This window comes from Glycine soja, chromosome 6, assembly GCF_004193775.1.
Source record: "Glycine soja cultivar W05 chromosome 6, ASM419377v2, whole genome shotgun sequence".
NCBI classification, from domain to species: Eukaryota; Viridiplantae; Streptophyta; class Magnoliopsida; order Fabales; family Fabaceae; genus Glycine; species Glycine soja.
In genome coordinates, this window is record NC_041007.1 from 4381986 (window position 1) to 4395968 (window position 13983).

Consider the following 13983-nt stretch of genomic DNA (forward strand, 5'->3'; position numbering starts at 1 on the left):
TTTTCAATTTATCAATGACATATAGTATTACATTTTTTTCTCTTGAACTCTCAATGAGTATATTGTTGCTATATTTATAATAAATCACTAATCAACCAGGAATTACTAACAAAAAATAAACCCAATACTTAACAGTGCTCTCAATCTTACAAATTAATATTTATTGTCATATAGACAACTCAACTTGATGTTAAAACCGGACATACCCTTTCATTGCGAATTTGCGAGTTAAGATTCACCGCTTTATTGCTCAGTCATTTACTAACACAATATAATTAATTAACGTGCCCAATTAATAATTAAAAATCATTAAGAACGCTATACTTACTGTATATGCTTGTCTAACGAAAGAAGGCTTCTGAGACAGAAATACAACAACAATAACAAGATTGCTGGATTCGATTACTCTATCCAATTATAATAAACCTTAACCTTTCTTTCTAGACAAAAATAATTCAAAGACCGTATCCCAAGCAATAACGTACCAATCTTTTAATATTCTTCTTGCGTGTGCTACATATCCTTGTAAGTAACCATATTATAAGTTGTTAATGAATAGATGGAACTGGACTATCATGCGACTAAAGAACGATAAAATGATACATACTAGGTTTTCAACTATATATCGTTGGAATATAAAAATAAAACTTGTAGGCTTGGGCCCTTAGGTAAAAGGATTTCTAACTTTCTGTGTGGTTAACAATTTATCTAATCGTACCCAGTGCCGTTCCCATCCAAGAGTCAAATTTATAGTTGGCCACATATTCAATTAGCCCGTTTAAGATGCCTCGTTTCTAAAGTAAACCATATCAATAATTGGTGTTGCCAGCTAAATTGATAGAGAAATAAAAATTAAGATATGTTGTTCTGTTTAGATATTAATTTGTAACAAATTAAAAAATAATAGTTATTATTGGTAGTATTTAACTTATAAGCATTTTAATCTGATCTCTATCTAGTTATTATATGAAAAAAGGGGAGCTCGATGGTGCATATATATAGGAACATATAATCTCCAAAGTAGGAAACCCTAATTTATGCTTGAATTTAAAAAAATCAAAAAAATCATCTAACCTACCTTCAACATACTTTCTCAGGCTAACTTCCTTTTTCCCAAGCATACTGGTTAGATGTGTTCTAAGTTAGTATTTGTGGGAACTAAATTTCATTTCTCTTTTAAAAATATGTATATGCTTGTTTTCCAGCAGTTACTCTGAACTGCCATCTAGATCTAAGAAATTCGAGAATGATATAACATAGAAATATAACAATATTGAAGAAAGAGTAATTAAGTCATATATATTATACGGTTAATTTATACTTATGATGACGATATAAATTCCCAATGTTCTTGAAGCTGCTTATTACCCTTTTTATCCACAAATACTAACTTAGAACACACTAAAATCGACTACTTTAGAGCTATAGCACATTTGTGCACAAGAAAATTAAGCACTGCAAATCCACTAAGATTTAATTTTACAGAGAAATAAGGAAAGGAGAAGGGATACATGTCACAGATCAATATATATATACTTAGGTATAAATATATACTTGAACCAGTATACATAAAACAACCTATAAAGTACAAATATTTTATTGCCAAGGGGAAACATATAGTAAGACAACATCTATCGATCGATACTATATAGTTGGTAGCCTGTGCTAATCTATGGAATAGATAGCACTAGAAAAACCGAGGTCACTAGCTAGCCATATAGCTAGGCATATACTTAATTATGGTAAGGAATATATATATGGTCTGACATAGCCTGTGTCTTGTCTTGTCCTTGTTATTGTTATATACTTGGAGACAACACCATATACATATCATATATACAAAAGATCAAGGATGCTTTATTATATATTTAGGCTGGGGCAAGTAATTTTAACTAGTAGTCATCATATTCTAGCAGCACATGCAGTAGCGAGTGATGATATGATGATCAAAAGTTCCAATTCCAAAGGAATGATTGGTGAGAAAAAGGATCATCATCATCATGATCAGCTTCAATTAATTGTTCGTAACCCTCAAAAGGAGTAGAATACAATAACTCACCTGAATCTGAGTGCATCTTGTGTAGCTCAGAATTATAGAGATCATTATAGTCGGATCCAACAGCAGGAAGCACCACCTCATTGGAGAAATCAAAGACGTTCAAGAATGTCCAATCCATCATGTCCCCACGGTCCACTTGCTCCGTTCCATCACATTCGTACATAGTAGCAGAACATGACGAGGCAGTGGTGGTGGGGGTACAATTAGTAGTAGTACTAGTAGTACTACTCTCTGCTATGCTGTCTGATTTACATAACAACTTTGATCCAAACGATGAAGAATTAGCACCACCGCCACCACCATCACTACTACGTTGAGGTTGAGGTTGTTCTTGAGGTTTTTGTAGTAGCGGGGACACCTGATTTGCGAACTTAGCAGCAACCTCTTGAATCTCTTGTGGGGTAAGAGATTGGTTAGGAGGAGCATTGGTAGCAGTGTCCATGTTGCAAGGTGTGTTGGGGAAATTGAAATTGGCATGGCGGCCACGTAGACAGTAAAGGGCAGCATCGAAGGCTCGTGCTGCCTTTTCAGGAGAGTCATAAGACCCTAGCCATATTCGTTCACGGCTATTGGGAAGCCTGATTTCAGAAACCCATTTCCCCCACTTTCGCTTTCTCACCCCTTTGTATAACTTATTGTTGTTGTTATCATTAACACAAGAAGAAGATATTGGGGTGGTGTGATCACTAGTGTTTGAATCACTACTAGCACCTGCAGCCATGGCATGATGATTATTGTTCTCCATGTCTCTGTGTGTATGTATGTATATACGTACATATAAATATTTATGTGTGTGTGATTTATAATTTCAATCAAATGAAATTGGCGGCTGTCAAAGGAGGATGAGCAAGTGTGTTATATATATGAATTAGGTTGTGGGGGTGGTATGAGGCAGGTGCAAGATTTTGATTTTGATTTTGAACGAGATTGAAGGTCTAAGCTCTAAAACGTGTTGATCGCAAGGAGCGTAAAAGGAGTGTGAGAGCACGAGGCATTGGGATTACAGTGCATCATGCCTGGTATTGGTATGAGACGCGGTAGGGTCAGCTAATTTACTTTATTGTACAACTCTAATCGAATTAATAATACTAATAATATTTTGAGCACGTGGGGGATATTGTAAAGTATGACGTTGACATGCAAATTAACATGGCTCTTCCTCCTTTCGGTTCTGAGCTCATGTCTCGTTGGTGGACCACACACTAGACAGTTGACACAACACAATCACACTAGCCACTGCAAATCCAATTAAATGAGAGAGGTTTTTTTTGTTGTTAACCAAGCATTAACTCTTCAAATTAAATTAATATCTTTCAACATATATTCTTTTTTATAGGTATGATTCAAGAGTCAAATATATCATTACAATACTATTTTTTATTGATAAATATTTATTACTAATGCTTAGTTTTTTGTTAATAAAAAATTCATACTCATAACTTATTTTCTCTCCCTCCTCTTTTTCTTCCCTTAAGTCAACATTAAATCTTCTCCCACGTACGTGACACTATTAAATTATTAATTCACTTGCCTGCCTAGTGCTCGTGAATATTGTGCCATTTATCCATTATCTCTGCAATCACTACATCAATGCATGGCGGCTACAATCCATTTTGTTCTTCGGTTATGATTGAACAAAACTTTGAATATAAATTCACCATAACGTGTATAGGATAACTAGCTAGGATAGTATATAGGTGGAGGAGTTATTTTTATGATGACAGTGAACTTGAGCATGTAAATTAAAATTTTCAAGGTCGTGCATGAAACGTCTTCTTTCAGATCAATGGTGCGGGGATTTTAAATCAAGAAAGTGATCGTGGTCATTAATGACAAGAGACTCAAAATGCATGAGAACAAATTAATAGTACAGTGCAAATGATATAACGTCAAAAACTTTTGATCCACTATTAAATTTACTTATATAGATATTCATAATTTAATATTGTGACTTATATATTGGTCGGTTCAGAAACATTGAGGGCATATTAATACTTTCCCGTTGTCGTTAAAAGATAGAAAAAGTCAATACTTAATAGTTCTTGATTAAAAAAATGCTTTCAAACAATCACGGAAGCTTGTACACTCGTTGTCTTTTATCTTTTTTATTGCACCACTTTCGGAACGTGCTCATAATAAAATTATTTGACCCGTTTAAAAAATTAAAAAAAACTGGACTGACATGTTCGAGAACTTATTAAAAGTAAAACGATATTTTTTTATAAAAAAAAAGAGCTTAAATAATTACTTAAAAGAGAAATACTTATTTTATTTGAAAACTAACAGATGTCTTCTATCTCTTTTCCAATCTCTCTTCCAAACACACCACTTCCTAATGGGACAGGAAGTTAGGCAATCGTATGTGATTTAAATTAAGGGGTGTTTGGCTTGAGTCTATAATAGCTTCGCATATAAGTATGGGCTTGGCTCCAATAAGCAACTGCTTCATGTGCATTGTTTGAGATATGAAAAAAGACATATAGAATCTTCCACTGAGTGATTATGGAGGTTTAAATGATGACAACTGTTATATTGATCATTCAATAGTGTTCACAATTTATTTTTATCATTCAGAAAAAATAGTGTTCGCAAATTAACACAACAGTTTTGTGACTGATCGACCAAACTGAGTTTTTGTTCGCCCAACAATGATCATGGAGTACATAATGCAGAATTTATGATGGCAGATTGGTTGAGGATAGAGGTTTGGGTGCGGGAGATAGAGATTTTTTTTTTATATTTTAGTTGCAGAAGTTATCAGATAAAAAAAATATTTTCTTTTCTTTTTATTTGGTTTAAGGCCAATTTAATTGAGTAATGCTCAATATTCTTTTATTTTATTGTTGTACTTAAAATGATAATTTTTTTATAAATATGATCTAGAACAAAAGTGTTTATATTGCCATCACTATAGCATTAAATTTATAATGGGATGTATAATATATATGATAATAACTAATCATATATTATATATAAACATGTTAATAATTAAAAACTATCACTTGACAAATTTATCGTTGTACATAAAAGTGTTTCAATTCATAATAATTCATAAATCACTAAGGGTGTTATAAAATTGATAACAATAATAAAGGGTCTAATTCAATTGGTGGAATAAAATACCTAAATTATTATAAATCTTAATAGTGTCTTCTACTATTCCTAATCCTACTGACAAAAAAAATTGATAGCAAAGAATAAGAATTTATAGCAAGAAAGAAAAGAAGAAGAAAATGATGAAGGGTAAGGTGATAATTAATTTATAAAATATTGATAAGCATGTCTAAGCATATAAGATAGAAAAGAAAAAGACAAATTTGTTAACTTTTAAATATTTCAAATGATAATTTATAATTGACATAAACATTAAACTATATTCATAATTTGAAAGGATACTTTATGCCCACACACTATATGTGCTATCTAATGACTAGATTCATCATTTTAATGAATTCATCTAACAAAAATTGTGTGGTTTACGGTCTTTATACATGTACGCTATTTTGTCACATGCGTTTCTCTTCTTCTTTTTTTTCTGTGAAATCATTTTTAAATTTCTTTATTAAACTAAGTTAATATTTTCTCTTTAGTTAATTATTTAATCAAAGAATTTTTTATTTAATATTCAATTTTTTTTACCAACATTATTAATAATTAATTGTTTACAAATTAATATTAAAATGGTGCTTTGTCAATTAAACCAAATTTTAAGAATTGGAATTTTAAATGTTGATTTTTGTATTTTTTATTATAAAAAGAATCTTCTACCAGATAGTACTAATATATACTTCCTTAAATATTTTTAATTCATATTTTATATTTGAGTTATATTTTTAATTAAATAGTCATACAATGTCATGAAAAGTAATATGATTGTATTAAAAAATAAACAAGATAACCCGTAACACTTACGACAACTTGGCAGTCTTTTAGACATAAACATTTTAGAGTAATGATAAACTTTTTGAATTGGAATAGAAATAAGAAATAAGAGGAGAATGAAGAAAAGCTAGTCTGAGAAAGTAATATACATGTGATAATTAGAAAAGAAAAAAAATAGAAAATGAAAACGAGGTAAAATCGAATTGTAAAAGCTAGAAAGCGCAAAAGAAAGTGTGAGTATAAAATCTGTTTCGATAAACTTGTTTGTAAGTATTTTTTTGGAGAATAAAATAAGAATGAAATATTTTTTTAAGGTAAAAATAAAATAAGTTAGTTTGTAAAATTTCTTTCATATTTACTTAGCTTTCCCACAATAATTGATTTCTAACTCATGCATTGATTAATTTTTAACTCATGAAGAATCTTATTTTGTTTCTTCTTTTTATTTTTTTCTATAAATATTTATGACAAAGTTTAGATTAAATGATTATTTTGATTTTTTTTATCTTTTTTCTATTGAATTTGATATTTCATTTTATTCATTTATTTTGTTTAAAAGATTCGAAATGATTTAAAGGATGTGCTTTAGTATCACATCTTATTTAAAAATTTTAAAATAATCTTTCAATCATTTAAATATATTCATAATGTTCATTTGTCTTAAGTGTTATTCAAATAATAAAGTTAAATATATTTAAATAATTGAAAGATCATCTTGAATATTTTAAATAAAATAAGATACGAAAGTAGCTTTTTTAAAAGATAAATAATTATTTTGAACTTTTTAAATAACATAAATGATCAAAATAATTTATTTAAAAAAAATGATCATTTTAAACAAAATAAATAAGATAACCGACTAAAATGGTTATTTAACCAATTAAGATATATATATTAAATATTTTCAAGATTTTATATATAGGAGTGCTAGCAACCTAGCAACATTTTTTTAGGCTTAATAACATATTTTATCAATCCATTATCATTATTTAACAAATTGTAAACTTTTTTTTTAAAATTTTATCATCAAATTTTTCAATTTTCATGTATTTTATCATTATTTTTTTATTATTTTTGTGCATTTTATTATTATGTTGATGATAATGATAATTATAAATTTTATCATTAAAAAAATGATAACAAAGGAATTTTATTTTGTTTTTTTAACTTATTTTAGTCAACATTGATAAAAAAAATTTAAGATAGTTAAAGTAAATATCAACAAATATATTTCAATTTTGTAGTAAATGATAATGTGAAAAGATTTTATACTTTTATTGCATATATTAACTTATGCTAAATTTTATGAATAATTTAATTTACATGAACAAAGTCTCACACTCAACGATAAATATAAGGACTAACATTAATTTTTTGGTTAGTATATATATAACAGTTATTTTGTAGTAATAATTCAACAAGCTTTTAAATAGATAAAAAAATGTTATTAAAGAGTGATCAACAAGGCATTTTTTTACAATATTAATATTCTGACTTAAGTACTTAACAATCTCATAATACTTTCTCACTTAAAAAAGTATTGTGAAAATTTTAAGTGGTGTATATAATTTTCCCTAAATAAAGGAACACTTCCGCATGTAGTGCCTTCTTATCCTTCTTAATTTGTTCACCTTCCACCTATATACATCCTATATATTCTAGGAGAAAAGGTATCGCCGCTTTTGCTATAGTTCCATCACTCTTTTATCATTGGATATATATTCGCTAAATTCATGATTTGTTAATTTTGATTGATCGAGACAACAAAAGTATGTCCAAACTTATGCTGACTTCCAGCCAATATTGTTAATCTCCATATCTCGGTGATACCAACATATCAAAAATCACTAACAGAGAAATCTAGACATGTGCCCCAAATAAAGGTCACCAGTGGCAAGTGATAAACTAACAGACAAACGTGTAGTAAATCGAGTTCTATATACGAATGATGATTAGTAATTCCTATTAAATGTTTTAGACATGTGTTCATCACCAATATTTTAATGATGTTGCATTAGATGCATAACATGTTACTAATATATTGCCGTATACGTTGTCACTGATAATATGTTCACATGTCAAATTTAAGGATTGCTGAGTTTCTCTATTTGGAGTTCGGGCCGGGGCCTTCTAAAAAGGTACGTACACTGCTTTATTCTATCTTAAATTCTACGAAATTAATGTCTTACAAAATAAACTAGTGTAGCTATAGCTATAGCATGAAAATGACGTCCTGATCCACTAATTAATTTTTTTGTTGATCTCTCTTGAACTAGTTTATGCTATAACATCATATTTATTATATGTTAGTATCCTAGTATCCTACAACATAGTAAGATCAGAATTAAGTTTCTTCCTGAATCATGTGTCATATAAGTAATCTGTACAGTACTATACTGCTCACATTTTGAAAACAATTTATGAAAGCAATTTCATAATTATATATATAGCAAAATTAACGTTTAAAGTAAATAGTTTCAATATTGGGATTAGAATAAATTTTACCAATTAACTGACAACATGAAAATTAAATAAATTGGCATTTGGAAACATGTGACAAATGACACAATATTGAAAGGAGAATCGAGTGTTTATTCTATAACACCAGCAAAAGTATCAACAACAATAAAATGACAGTATTGAATATTGATGCCAATACTTAATTTGGTATTTCTCTTAATACTCGTTCTAGGTATGTAGTTTCTTCTTAAGGGTTGAATGGTTGATGGCTGCACGTATTTACTTTCTTTTTTTTAGAGGTTTCTAGGTTCTTTAATATATTTCTAAACAAAAAAAACTCGATAAGGCTAGAAAACAAGGTCCGGATGACATGTGTTGAATAAGATTAGCAGGAAACAAGAATCATCTAGAAAAGCATGCTGTAAAAGATTACAAATTAACATCCGAGCCAAAAGCTAAGTTCAACCAAATTCCTAACAGAAGTACGTAGCGTGAAAATGCAGCACTTCGCATCTGCTTCCAATATAATATTGACTTGAATATTTTAATTGGCTCAAGCGAGTTCCATGCAAGTTAATTTGAATCACCCTCATAAGAAAAAACAACATAACCCGTGCTAATTAAATGTTGAGCATCATTGTTGCAACACTAAAATGCCATTATCATGCTGTATGAAGAACCTATATCCTCCACAAAGCACATATATATTATTGATAATTCGCCCACTCAATGTACACCACTGCCACCGATTTTGTTCCCCATACGACCATGCCACGCCCCAAAGCACCATGTTGAAAATAGTGCGCCCCCACGTAATTCATTCAAGAGGTCTATATTGAACATATATTATTAGTATAACTCAACTTCTCTTCTTTTTTTAGATCAGCCAAACAAATATATTAAACTGGTACCAGTAGTACTTAGAAAGGATTACAAAGAGAGGACTAAAACACCCCATACAAAAGAGTCACCCTTCCCTAATTTGGCCACATCAAACAGTTGTAATCCCATGCACATACATCAGAACACGCATATCCCATCATATAAACACCAAGATCAGCCACATCAAGAAACCAACCCGTGGCCTTAATAGCAAAACATCCCATCCCAACATGCTCACCTTCGCTGCCAATTTAGTCAATTTCTCTTCTGACATTAAGAATCAAATTAAATGATAACTAAAGCCTCTTTCTGAATGATAAAAAAAATTAAATGATAAGAACTAAAGTGAGAGAATAAACTGATTTATACTTTCTAAATAAAAGATTAATTACTTTATTGTAATATTAATTATCGAATAATTAAGTTTAAACATGATGAGATTTGTATAGGTGTGGTTTGACACAAAACAGCAAATCCATCTCCATAAGAACATTCATTCCCCAATATTATGTACAAACGCTGAACTTTTCTTTGTTTAATGGTGCCAAATACACACTCATTCTATAGATCATTAAATTAAGGAAACGATTCACGGCAAAAGGAGGCGGTGTATATTGGAAGAGTGAAAATGGCTCCCGGTCCATTGATCAGTCGTATAAAAGTAAATAAATAAAGAGTTGCACAAGTGATGAGAGGTAATCCACGTCTATAGTATGGAGAAATTATTGTATCTTTCTCGGACCACGTCTCTATGGCATCTGTTGATAGATGAGTTTCATTAACGTTTGTTTTGTGAATTGTGAATATATGTGATACGGTTTCGAACAATACAATAATTTTTCATATATGTTATGGTTGAAAAAATAACACGACAAAAACGAGATGAAAAACATCCTTAATTTAAACCAAAAAAAAAATTTAAAAATCACAATAGCACTGAAGAAAAAAAGTGTTTTTGGAAAAATCATAATAAATGGCTCTGCCCCTAGTTATGACTTATGAATATAGCACAGGAAAAAACATTAAAGTCAAAAGGTATGCACGTGGTGAGAAAACATGAATTCGAGATGCAAGCATAAAAAAAGCGACACTCAAAAATTAAGGAATAATATTCTAAGTCATGAAAACATTCTGTTAAATTATTTTTCGATCGTGTCACGAATTTGGTCCTTATGAGATGATAAAATGGCTTCACTGATTGATAGATGACCTATAATGGGGTCTAATATGGTATAGACTTTCTAAGGTGTACATTATACACAGGAGAAATATTGGCCGATTCCATCTAAAATTAACATCTAGCGAAAGAAAACAAAGATAAGTATAAATATAATAGAATTTATATATATATATATATATATATATATATATATATATATATATATATATATATATATGTCAATACTCAATAGAATTAAATGTATATATTTTTTTATCGATAAATATTAATAATTTATTGTGTTAGAGTGCTGGTGATAGAAATTCAAGTTCACGATTTATTTCCTTTCATGTTATATAACTCTCTTTAATAATAAGTTAACTTTATAATTTCTTGTATGATACATAACAATGTCCACATTATTATTATTCTATTAGTGCATGGTGATATGGTGTGAGAATGTAGCATGTGATAATAGCCAATAGAAGAATAAATTATCAAAATGTTAAAAAGGATAACCCTACATCTTAAATTCCAACAATAATACTTAATCATTAGGTTTATAATGAGTTTCTTTGATATACAAATGACAATTATAAGGATAACATATGTTTTTATTTTCTGTATTTTTGGTAAAATTTGGTATTAATTCATGTACTTTGATCAAGTTAGTCTTAAACTTTAGAAAAATAATGAATTTTGTCATTTGTTGCATATAATTTTTGTTGTAAGAAATGTTGAAAGTTTAATTATAGGGCTTTGTGAGAAGTTAAAGGAGATAATATATTTTATTAATCTATGCATAAGCTAATTTTAACATGAGAGAAATTTAATTTATTTTACTTTCTTATTTTCTTCTCTTATAAGTGTTTATTCAAACTTTTATCCAAACAAGACCTTTTGTATTTATGTTTTTATTCTTCTTTTATTTTTCTTATATTTCTCTTGTATCTTTTAATTTCTTTTATTTTTTAAATTAAGTGAATTAACTCGCTTAATCTAACAACTCATGTTGGATTAAGTTGAATTAAGTTGGGGTTATATTTTTTAGCTCATAAAAAAGAAGTCATAATGAACCAGTTGAATTGGCACAATTTAACACATTTCTCATGATAAATTACAAAGTTATATAAGTTTCCTCAACTATTACAATGGTATATAAATTAAAACAAACAAAGCAGATTATGTATTTGATTAGATTTTTTTCGTGATTTTGTTAAAAAAATTCTTTTGATAAATCATGACAAGTGGCTCTGCCCCTAGTTATGTATAGCATAGGAAAAATATAAGTCAAAAGGTAGGCACGCGGTGAGAAAACATGAATTCAACTTGCACAACATCAAAAGCGACACTCAAAACGAAAAAAAAAAAATAATTGTATAAAATAAAATACTAGTTGGATATAAGGGAGCAATATATGAATTTAAAAATTAGCATTTTTTTACGAAAATAGTCATCGCTTAATAACCTATTTGCTAATGTAATTATTTTATTTTATTATAAACTTTCTAGTACTTATTTGTTTATTCTTATAGATGAAAAATGTAAGTATTTTATAATTAAGGATGCATTTTTTAAATGGAAATTAATATTGAACATAAATGAACAACTACTTTTTCGAAATAATAAATAAATAAAAACTAAATAATCAGTCCATAATTGCTAATCCTGATTAATAATTTAAGGCTAAAAGTTGCTTTTAAAAATTATTTCGAGTTGATATCACAGATGACCTAATCAGAATATTTTTGGTAATACTTGACTTTCCATCATGAAGACTAGAAGAGGCAGGAAAAAAAAAGATAAATTTCATTCTAGGACTGCGACGTATATATCCGACCACATGGCGCCTCCAATAACTGAAGATTCTTAATTGTATAAAAAACACAATCTTTTAGTTCCCATATATAATTTCTGTCAATACATATCATATGATTGGAAGTGATCAATAATCTAGCGCAATGAAAACAACTACAGATAAAGTAATTATTAAACATGTATCCTGCATTTTCTTTTTTGAGACTTCTCGATCTTCACCGGCCTTCTTTAAGTGGCACTTACGGTGATGGACATCATAAGAATTAGACTAGTCCACTAATGCATCATAAATTTTATCTTTCTAGAGCATGTTTGAAAAAATATTTTTTACTAAATTTTTCTCATTATTATTATAATTATTGTCTTAGATTATTTTACGGAATTTTTTTTTAATAAGAAATAAAATAATAATAATTTCATAAAATTAATTTTATCATTATTAATTTATTTTTTTAGTTCATATTATTAATTATTAATATTATAAGAGACATAAAAAATAATTAATATTACACTAAAAAATTAAAATACTAATTATTTTAAAATAAAATTATTTTGTTATATGACGATTATTATTGAATGGAAGGAGGAAGATTTTAGCTATTTTTGTTGTAAGACAGATGGAAAATAAGTTGTGTGTTTTACGAAAATAACTTAATATTGTAAGAAGATTTTTATGAAAAAATCAATTATTTTTTTAATAAGAAATTTATAGCTTATGATTATTTTCTAATAATTTTTTTTCTGGCAGCTGTTTTCATATTCTTTTACTATGAAAAAATTAAATTTTTTGTTGCATTCAAAATTTCAAACAAAACTAATCATCTTAAAATTACATTTCAATTTACTTTTTCAAACAAAAATGAATTCTGATTATATCTTTTTAATAATAATTGATTATTTAAGTAATTTAACTATTTTAGCTATCTCAAACATAATTTTACTTATTTTTTTTTCATAAAGATTAGTCCACCGATATACCACATATTTATCTGCTATTGTATATATTTTATATTCTTTCTCAGCACTTATTTACAAGTTAATTTTGATTTTGTAATTTTAAAATATGTCATACATATGATTTGGCAAGTCCTCCGACCTCCATCTACGCTGTTAACCAGATAACCTCGCCGGTCACATCATGCTTTCTGCACCGGTACGGTGTCAAATATCTGTTTTTGCCTTATTAGAATAATTCTAAATTCCAAACACACCTTAGTTGCTGTTGGTCCATTGAGCAATTATAGTAAATATACAATGTTTGACACTGAGAGCAGTTTCATACGGACCTACTAATTATTGATAGGTTGCCTAAGAGTATAATTGATGCTTTTTTCTTACTTTACTTCGGAGACTTCTTTTTCTCTTAATCTTCTGATTTATTAGAAGATATTTTTTTTATTAATTCTAAATTTAATTGAAATATAAGTAAAGTCTAATCCATGATGATTAATATATATATATATATATATATATAGTTATATTTTTGGAATAATATTTTTAAAGTATTTCACAGTTGCAAAATTTTAAAGCATTTCTACCAGTTTAAAACACATAATTATTTTACAAAACACAAAATAATTATGATGAGTATTTTGTGTGAAAATCAATACTTATAATTTTAGATTGACTTTTTTTGTTTAATAAAAGAAGATAGCATATTTAACGGTTAGTGAATTATAAATAATTTTTCACAATAAAGAAAGATACACTACTCATTTAATCA

At 28.3% G+C, this 13983-nt stretch overlaps 1 protein-coding gene across 1 annotated transcript; it reads right to left on the bottom strand.

The window, feature by feature from the left end:
• Positions 1–1476: 1476 nt before the first annotated feature.
• Positions 1477–2948, bottom strand: LOC114414876 (ethylene-responsive transcription factor TINY-like). Its single transcript, XM_028379316.1, has one exon. It carries the CDS (start codon positions 2802–2804, stop codon positions 1947–1949), a length of 858 nt encoding a protein of 285 aa, XP_028235117.1. The 5' UTR covers positions 2805–2948; the 3' UTR covers positions 1477–1946.
• Between the last annotated feature and the right edge of the window lie 11035 nt (positions 2949–13983).

Excerpts from the sequence above, each read along its gene's own strand:
- LOC114414876 (XM_028379316.1), bottom strand. The coding sequence starts at position 2,804 with ATGGAGAACAATAATCATCATGCCATGGCTGCAGGTGCTAGTAGTGAT.